Below are 10,460 nucleotides of genomic sequence, written 5' to 3'. Positions count from 1 at the left end.
TGGCTAAATGAAGAACAGTGTCAGTGTTAACATTAAAAGAGCTTTTTTAAAGAACATATCCTGATAATACCTATGAATGTTACACATACAAATGGAAACCTTCAGCAGGAGGTCAGAAGTAGCTCATAATCCATGTAAAATTACAGGAAGACGTTTGACAATTAGTAAAACAACAAACATGCATACTGTGACCTCATGTGTACTCATGCCATGATAACATTTTCTTATTATCAAACTTGACTAAATATGGTAAAAAAAAATTGTGTTCTTTTAGCATCAGCATGTTAACACTGTCATTGTAAGTATAAGTGTAAGTTAGTATTCTGTTGTTAGCATTTAGCTCAAACACTGTATAGCCTCAGCTATAGCTTGTCTGTAAACTCTTTTTCTTGTGCTTTTGTAAGATTTTGGTCTATAGTTTATACAGGTAAGTTCAGTTATACAGGTGACCAAACTTGAGTCACACCCATAGACTGTAAATAAAGATGGACGTAGTCTCTGTGATGTCACCAATAGGTTTCTGAAGAGCGGTTTTGAAGCTCAGATTGGGTCACTCTATCTTCGCCATCTTGCCAGTCACACACCATTTTATTTCAGTTGCTATATCACGTACCACCATCCTCACCTTACAGCCATGCAGAAACAGCTAACCATACATGGTTATAACCTTTTAATGACATGAATAAGTTTACTGAAAATGATAAGGAAGATAGTTCCTAATTCAGTTAAACAACTAGAATTGCCGCCTCACGGTTGAATGCCTCCGCCACTCTGACTAGTTTCAGGTTCCCTGTTTCTCCAGAGTCATATAAGATATTAACCATTTGTGTGAAATTTTGTCATAATTGCTATGTAAAGTCTTGAGTAATGGCTAAAAAGTTTTGTGAGGTCACACTGACCTTGATCTTTGACCTTAGACCACTGAAGTCTAATTAATTCATCCAAGTGAACGTTTGTAACAAATTTGAAGAAATTCCCCCAAGATGTCATGGAGATATTGCGTTCACAAGACCAAAAACAGGTTTTGTGAGGTCTGCCCTCACGGACAGGTGGTCTGTCAGCTCACAGCAGTACTTCTCACAGAAGTAACACAGTGATGCTCTAGTGGTCGACATATGGCCGTATATCTGTCATAGGTCATAAGAACTAAAACAGAGTAGTCAACCATTTCATGGTTACAAGTCCATTGATGAACAAGTTACACAAACAAATATACATGGGTTCATGTAAGTTTTCATCCAAGATTATAGTTAAAATCAGAGACACATTAATAAACACCAAAATAGTTGTGGAAAAGTAGAAACAAAATTTAAACAGAAATGCAATTCTAACAGACGTTTTTCCTGTGTGGGAACCTCATCTTTGAGGTCATTAACATTACAAAAGCCTGATAGAGAAAGGACGACAGGAGAATCACACAAACAAAACAACCCTTTCTTTAGTCAAACAGAGTGATTGTGGGGTGGTTATATAAATCAAACCTTCAGTCTCAGTTTAACCCTTTGACCTGCCATCATGAACAAAGAAATCATTCTACTCCGAATTTTAGTCAGGATCAGTCCATAAATAACAGGGTTGAGAAGTGGGGGGATGATGAGAAACTGTATGGCCATGAAGTTCTTTAGACTCTGTAGTACTGATGCTGATCCATACCGCGAGTACATTAAATCAAAAAGCAAAGCAGCTGTAACATTAAGCAAACACAATAAATGTGGCACACATGTCTGTGTAAACTTTCTCCTGCCTTCTCTGGATTTTAAAGCTGATTTTACCAGCTGCACATATGAACACACAATGAAGAGAACATGCCCGATATAGAAGGAAATAAAAAATAGTCCAAGAATGTCATTAGCTGTTGTTGAACTACATGCAAGTTTAACAATTGACCAGTTCTCACAGTAGAGTTTCTGTATGCGTGAGCCACATAATTTTAGTCTGGATGTCAACGATAAAATCATTACCTCACAGCACAGAGGTACCAGCCAGGACAAACTAACTAACACAGCAGTCCTTCGCACAGACATAACAGAGTGATACTCCAGTGGTCGACATATGGCCACACATCTGTCATAGGCCATAAGAACTAAAACAGAAAAGTCAACTTTTACATAGGAGTATATAACAAAGACCTGTAACAAACACCCTGCATATGATATTACAGGAATATCAGACAGAAGGTCAGAAACAAATTTAGGGTAAAAGCCTGCAGTCCCATAAAGTCCATTGATGCACAAGTTGCATAAACAAATATACATGGGTTCATGTAAGTTTTCATCCAAGATTATAATTAAAATCAGAGACACATTAACCACAAAAATTAGACCGTAACATAGTAAAGTGAGAAAGAAAAGTGTGACTCTGTAGTTGACTGTTGCATTGAAGCCTGACAGTGAAAATACAACTATACTAGATGTATTATTCATTTTTGAAGTGATCCTTCAAAAATAAACCGTCCAAGTGATGAAAAGTATTTAGCAGACAAGATGTAATGCATTGAAATGGTTAAAATGCTCATTTGTTTGTCAGTATATGTCCAACAGCAGCTGTGTGAAACACAGCTGAATTATGCATTCAGATGTAAGGGAACACCCCCTCCTTAAATGCATGTGTAGAGAGTTTAAGTCCTGATGTCACGTCTAGCATGTTTACCTCAATCCAGTGTCCTAATGAAAATTTCTTTCATCATCATCATTCATCTAAACAAAAAATACAGCCTGTTCCTGGGGATTATTTCCCATATCGTAAAACTATTTGTCATCCACTACAGCACTTATTTGCAATTATTTGTTGCAAATAAGTTTAGCAAAGTTTACAACTGATTTATCAACACTCAAAAAACTATAGTTCCCACAAAATCTACCAGTGCAGCTGGGCTGGTACTAATGTGATTTGTTCAACTTTTTAGTCGGCACTTAAAAATTAAAAACAATAAAAAAGAAGAACACAAGAACACAAACTATAGTTACACCAAAGTCATTAGAATGTATCCTATGGGGACCTTGAATATCAGGTGTAAATTTCATGGCAATCCCTCCAGTACTTGTGAGATATTTCAATCTGAAGCACAAATGGAAACCTTGTGGTGGAGCTACAGGAAATATCAAGGGGTCATCAAAGTAAAAGTAGGATTCAACCTCTGGAGACCATGAAAATCAGAACTCAATTTCATGTCAATTCATAGTTGTTAGGATGTTTCAGTCTGGGGACAAAGGATCTCCTGAATCGTTCAGTCTTGCAGCACATGCTTAACACAAAATGAAATGGCCCAATAATAAGAGCTACCAGCCACCATTGGAAACATGCAAGCTGTCAGTTCCTCCTTGAGAAGAGCACCTACGGATCACACTGTATATTGTCAGCTGAGTAAATCAGAAAGCGACGTAATGCATAGGAATACAGTAGTTCAGTGGTCGAAAAATGAAGTGCCAAAGGAAATTGCTGTTTTCAATTAGATAAACCGCTGAAAATATTCTACATTAAGCATACATTTAAACGGATATTGGATTGTTAAGGTGAGCTCTCTAAAAAAAACTCTCTAAAACAGGTTTTTTCTCGTGGCCCCATGCACAGCAACACAAAGCTCTGCCCCGTATTGGGTGCTGCCGGCTGGCTTTCCTGACTGGGAGCACGCTGGATAGAATCCACTGGCAGTAATGAACTAACTATTCATGAGTACCTCACACAACCCCACGTCAAAAAACCCAAACTATACCTTTAAAGATTTTATCATGTGACCAGTAGTGAATGTCCCTCCCAGGCCACCGTAGGATTAGACAGCAGGCTAGCTCCACCCACTTCCTCATTGATGAGTGTATTTAAACCGGCAGACCGGCTTGTTCTCGGCTGCTGCCTCCTCATGGTCCCTGGTATACTGTGTGGCGCACATATTGTGTGGTCCTGCTTCCTGGGTATCCCGCATATTGAACCACATGTAGGGTGAATTGTGTCGAGACAGACTGCCACTGCTGTTTTGTTTTGTTTTGTTTTATCGCTTTGTTTTATTTGTTTAACTAGTTCAACTTGTTTTGTTGTTTTGTATTCTTTTGGTATCCCGTTTTTTTGTTGCATTAAATGATTTCTGTTAGTTCTTTAGTTCCTTTGTTATGTTAGCCCTCTGTGGCATTTACTCCCTTAATTTTCCCCCAAGGTTTTTTTAATATATTTATTGCAGCAGTTGTTTTTGTATGGGTTTTTAACTTGTTGTGTTTTCCTTTCTTTGCATGAGTACTGCAGGGCCGGTGATGGTGTGGCCGCTTGGACGGTGGAGGGATCGGTGTTCAGAGTTTCTCACCCCAGCTTCACACCCCTTTAATTGTGTGTGTGTGTGGTGGTAATTTTGCACGTCCTTCACAATTTATGGTTTTCCCTTTACTTTTGATTGTTTTGGCGTGTGTGTGCATGTGTTGGGCACGGAGTGAGGTGAGTGCTCTGTCCTATCGGACCCCCCCCGTGCCTGTGGCCGTGTCCAGCCGTCTTGTAGTGCTCTGGCTTAGTATCTTTTTAAAAAAAGTTGTTTCTTAGACATGTTATTAGTTTATTTGCTGCATAATAATAAAAATTGTGAACTTGGGGGAAATCTCTTTGTCCGTGCCTGTTCTTGACCATCACTTGTATCATTTCCTGTGGCCCTCTACGGGGTGGCGGTCACATTCTGGCGTTGTTGGCAGGATACAGTGACGGTCTAGGCGGGTATACGTAACAAAGATTTGGGTTAATCCTTTTTTCTAATATAATTTACTTAAGTAAAAGTTGAATTTTTTTTTTTTTTTTTTTTTTTTTTTTTAAATATAATTTACTTAAGTAAAAGTTGAAGTTTTTTTTGGGGGGGGTTTAAAACAAAACAGCAGTGTGCACTTCGTGGGACTTGTTGAGTGTTGGTGTTTCCTCACTGCAGCCATGGCCAACGAGCTCCAAGAATTAAGACACTTAATCGAACAGCTGCAGGCCGAAAAGGAGCAGCTACTGCAGGAACGAGCAGTAGCCAGTGCATCCCTGTCGGGCTCAGGCCCTGATAGTCCAGCTGGTTCGCGACACTCTGTTCTAAAGGACCCTGTTGAACGTGTGCTGTATATCCCTAGGGAAAGAAAATGTCCAGTTTTCAGGGGGACTTCTGGGATCCCAGTGGAGGATTGGGTTGAAGAGATGAGGGCAACTCTGAGAACTAGACATATGAGGTCTGTTGAGCAAGCTTATTTTATATATGATCACTTGGAGGGGGAGGCCAAGGATGAGATTAGGTACCGGCCTAGAGCAGAAAGAGAGGACCCAGAGAGAATTTTCATTGTCCTCCAAGATTTGTATGGATGTTCAAAGTCTCATGTTTCTCTCCAGCAGTGTTTCTTTTCTCGAAGGCAGCAGAAGGGAGAGTCACTTCAAGAGTTTTCACATGCTTTATACTGTATCATGGAAAAAATTGAACGCTGTGCCCCGAGCGGAGTGCAAGGTGTCCCTATGCTTCTTAGAGATCAGTTCGTTGAGCATGTCCATGATGCTAACCTTTGCAGGGAGCTAAAAGGGATAGTGCGGCAACATCCTGAGTATACTCTCTTGGATATTAGAGCAGAGGCCATTCGCTGGGAGCGGGAGGGACGACCTGATGAGCTTAGGGCTAGGAGTTATTCAGTGCCCTCTTTTAGTGCCATGCAGTGCTCTGAGGTTAGGGCAGCTACTAGTCCTAGTAACATAGAAATGGCACAGCTAAAGCATATGTTACAGAAGCAGCAGGAGCAGCTTAACCAATTGACACAGGGTTTACTGGCACTACAGGCCGTTTCTAGGCCCCACAATAAGCCCCCCACCAGACCAGCACGCCCAAACACTGTTATATGTAGGCGTTGTCAAAAACCAGGTCATTATGCCAATGAATGCAATAACTCACGTGTTGATCCCCAGGTTCAGCAGCTACAGGTCTCACACCCTATAGCAGCCACCTCTGCCGCTCAGGATGCGGGAAAACTTTCCCCCCCTGATGTGAGGAGCCAAACATAAGCACAGATTGTTTTTTTCTGTGGCCCTCTACGGGGTGGCGGTCACAATCAGATAACATGCTTCACAAGTAGATATTCCTAGCATACATAGATTTTCAGTGAAGGTATCAGAGGGTGTCAGTTGACACAGTTAGCCTAGACCATTCATGGCCCCTGAAGTTCTGGTGTACTGTAGCAGTTGTCTGCTTTGTCCACTTAGATACTTTATTTATCCCCTGGTTCTAGTTCTGTAACCCAGCTTGGTCATATGGTGAAAAAGCACTGGTGTATTTAGTCATATTCATTAATAATTGTACACAATACCAGGACCTTGAACTGTGTTATGCCCGGCTCATTTAGGAGCATAACCAAGAAGACAGGTTCACACAGCGACCATTTAAAGAAAACTAATTTATTAAGGATAACCCAAGTTAACGTAAACAAAATAACCATATGTGAAGTCGATAGTGTAGTGGAAATATTGGGTGCTAGGAAAATAAAGCCAACACAAACTACATGTACAGAAACTGAGGCCTTAACCAAACAATATACAACCAAACAAAAATCAAGTTGGGCGCCTGAGAGGCACCAGCCTTCCAGGAGGGTTGAGCGAGAGAGAGGCCATCTTCAATTCCCAAATATGCTCCACTCAGGTGAAATCCATCAGGTAATCAGGAAGTACCTGAAAAACACACAGGAAACAGGAACAGGCCAAAACAAAACAAGGTCATACGGCCCACGGTTGTCACAACAGACTCAGCTAAACAGAACCCAGCCTATATTAATGTTATTAATTACACAAAAGTCTCAACCACTTTTATACAATGTTTTCATCTGAATTACATAGTTATTATTTATTAAATAAAAGATATCAATGTGTTATCAACAAATAAACACACCAAAAATACCGAAGAGCCCTAACTTCTTTTAATTCATTGTTAGCAGTTAGGTAGCTAACATCACAGACAGTTAAATCTACTTTTGTGAATGAAATAAACTAGGTCAGCTGTCATCAGTTGGTTGGCACTGAGAGCTCAATGTTCTGCAGATAAGAGTGATGTGCATGAATGAAGGGTAAGCTTTTGCTTGTTATTAGCCTGCCTTGTCTGGTTATACCGACCAAGAGCAAAAGCTAACACAATTAATTCAAGGGTCCCATGAATGGATAGACTCTACAACAAACATAAGTTTGTAGGTGAAACTTTCTTTCCCCCAAAGATCAGCAGTGTCACAATGGCTTTGTGTGACAAAGTTCACAAAAGCAAATCTTGTTTTGCCTCCACTGTACCCAGTGATTGTGTCAACTACAATAAAATGAAAATTTTTTGTCAGAAATGTTACTATTTTGTTTACTGACTGTTTACTGCTGGTATGACAAAGCCAAAAATATTAATTTTGGTTGTTTCATCATCAAGGTTGATCCAACATTTTATTAGGTGCTGTGACTGCAGCTCAGCTGTCTCTCTAAGCTGATGGGGCACAGCTGCAGGCTGCTGTTCACACTGAAGACATGGTTTCTTTTATGCCAAAAATTTTTTTTAACTTCTTCTGAGTTCAGGTTACTGTTTTACTAATAGTATATTTCTGGCTGATGGTGAACAAACTCCTGGTGCTTTGTTTTGAAAAAACTGATTATTGTGCAAGGGAAGGGCAAACATTTTGTTTTGGCCTGCCTTTTTTTTATCCAAACATGAAGTGTTTTGAAAGTCTAGCTGTACATAACAGATATGCAATAGTAAATCATTAACCCCAACAGAAAACATTTCTCTTCTGGGCTTTTTCATCTACTATCTAACATCAGTGACCTTCTCTCAGTGGAAAGGGAATTTGCACAGTTACATCTGCATGGAGACCACTGGTCTCAGATCATACATCAACAATAAATTGGTGTCTTGGGGACACAGAGACATAGTGGACTAATGACCCTGAGGCTTAATCATCATGTTTACTCTGTATTTCTGTGTCTCTGTGACATTGTATCACAACAGGTGAGAGTTACATCAGCTTTCCTTTATTATCTCATCAATAACATGGTAATCTCATGTGTATGGACTGTACACATCGGACTACCTCAGAGGAAATGTGTTGGTTGATGCCCCTCAGTGTCTCAGGCCACTGTTTAGCCAAATAAACTTTCATGAAAGCCTTTGTGTCGCATAAACACTGTACTGAATAAAGAATGATGCCTTACAGTGTAACCTGTATGCATCATGCTATTATTTACACCATCGTATCTCGTAATTGAGGTATTAAAGTCAAGTTTTTCAGACTATGCCTCTAATTTGTTCATGACTAAATACAAATAAGGAAGCCAAACAGTCATTATCATACTTTATAATACATTTTTTGTTTCTACATCTTGCATTTGAATCGCACAGAGTTGGAAAGAAACTAAGTACATTTTCCAAAGTACTGTACTTAAGCACTTCACTGAATAGCAAACCAACAAGCAAAGTTTGTATAGCACGTTTCACAGAGACTAGTCACAAAGTGCTTCTAAATCAAAATGAATAAACCAAATGAAAGAATTAAAATCAAATACATCAAATAAAAGCAAAGTAAAAACAATAAAAAAGATCAAATATACAGGAGTTAAAACGGATATAGGATTTTAGATGCAACCTAAAAGCCTGTCTGAACAGAAGGGTTTTCAGCTGCTGAGAATATACATTGGGTCCAGTCAGGTGTACTCAGCCTGTGGAAACACTTGTATAATGTCATACATGGTTATGAAGGAAGCTATGTGAGAAAATAACCCTGATGGCGTCACAATGTCAGGGTACTTGTGCTAGATAGACTAAAAGTCAGAATATCTCTGCTGCTTTTATTTGACAACTCACTTTTTAATCTGTCTCATAATTTTATGGGAACACAAAGTAAAATATACCAAACCGCTTGGGTCTTATTTTTGTCACTTTGGCCACCATTCCTGTTCATAATAATACAATTCTATTTTCCAAGTTAACTCCTGAGATCTGAGAGTGTGTCGACACTGTAAAACCTTTGCTTAAGTTACAAGGTGTCATGATGTGATCGGTCCTCCATGAGGTGTGCAGATTGGTCCTTGTATTAGGGCAATGATTTATAGTACATACAATATATACTATACTGTGGCCCTGAAGTGCAAAACACAAAAGGCTGGGTAATAAGGCCTGGCTCAAAGACATTTCTCCAGTTCATCCTAAAAGTATTACATGGGGTTGAAGTTGAAGTTCAGCTCAGTGTAGGCCACTGAAGAACTGAGAAAAACATTTCTTTTGTGACCTTGTTTGTAGGTTTACAGGTATAGAATATTTCTTCTTGTGTCTGTTTTGTTTCTTTGTTTGATGCCATTTCGTTTAATGTATACATTTATTTATAACTTCTGTTGCTTCCACTTTCACTTCCACGTTTGCTTGTTTGTTTCTTCGTTGTGCTCCTACACAATACATGAATTTCCCCTAGGGGATAAATATAGTATGTATCCATCTATCTATCTATCTATCTATCTTTGGCTCCAACTTCTACTGCCTACAGCCAGCAACAGGAGAGGATTATACAGACGGGTGACAAATTAAAGGATTAAAGTGTCTTAGTAAGGTGTTGGGCCACCGTGTGCCACCAGAAGAGCTTCACTGCAGCCTGGCAATCTCTACTGGAGGGATGGAGCACCAATTCGCCAAAACATATTCCCTCCTTTGGTATTTTGATGATGGTGGTGTGTGGAATTAAGTGCTGTCTAACATGTCGTTCCAAAATCCCCCATAGGCCATAACATATGATTCATGTCAACTTTATAGGCATCGAACTATGCAGTGACCCCTTGTGCCCTATATGAATGGGGGCATTGTCATCCTGTTTCTCATTTTTCAGGATGAGGATCAGGATCAATATATGTGCCTTCATGAAGACATTCAAGTGTCAGAGCAGCTGTAAGAAGTTTGTAAAGTCATGTGTGCAGCATTTTCTGTTTTTCCACTAATCTAATACTCAGTTTTAATCACACAAACATCTCAGCTGTGAAAAAGGAGAGGCGACAGTTGTAAGCTCCCTGATGTTAACATTGTAGAGCATTTAGCACCTGTAGCAACAAATATTTCCCTCGGGGTTAGAGATAAAAAAAAATAAAAACAGAGCTAAAAGAGCGTGAATACTGAACTTACCTCACAGAAATACACATCTAAAAAATGCTAGTGCTGCATATGCCTTAATAAACTATGATGTTTTTTGACATTTTATGCCATACTACACTATGAAATTTTTTTGGCAATTTTATGCCTTTCTATACTGTCTAGTTTTGCACCTTACCATAGTATGACTTTTTTATGACCTTGTAAACCTTAATATACTGTGATGTTTTTTTGACGTTTTATGCCATACTATACTATGACGTTTTTTGGAAATTTTATGCGTTACGATAATATGTTGTTTCATTCATTACCATTGTATGACGTTTTTATGACCTTTTATACCTTAATATACTGTGATGTTTTTTTGACGTTTTATGCCATACTA

The 10,460-nt window shown here is 39.2% G+C and overlaps 1 protein-coding gene across 1 annotated transcript; it reads right to left on the bottom strand.

Moving 5' to 3' along the window:
• Window positions 1-1,475: 1,475 nt before the first annotated feature.
• On the bottom strand, window positions 1,476-2,423 carry LOC111652389 (olfactory receptor 6N1-like). The gene has a single exon (XM_023402640.2). The coding sequence runs from the start codon at window positions 2,421-2,423 to the stop codon at window positions 1,476-1,478; it is 948 nt and encodes a 315-aa protein (XP_023258408.1).
• Window positions 2,424-10,460: the final 8,037 nt, after the last annotated feature.

This window comes from Seriola lalandi, unplaced genomic scaffold, assembly GCF_002814215.2.
Source record: "Seriola lalandi dorsalis isolate HSWRI2012SDOR001 ecotype SW California unplaced genomic scaffold, Sedor1 jcf7180002053973, whole genome shotgun sequence".
Taxonomy (NCBI): Eukaryota; Metazoa; Chordata; class Actinopteri; order Carangiformes; family Carangidae; genus Seriola; species Seriola lalandi.
This window is presented reverse-complemented; position numbering and strand designations above follow the sequence as displayed.

Coding starts and splice junctions, on each gene's coding strand:
- LOC111652389 (XM_023402640.2), bottom strand. CDS start 2,423: ATGAATAATACATCTAGTATAGTTGTATTTTCACTGTCAGGCTTCAAT.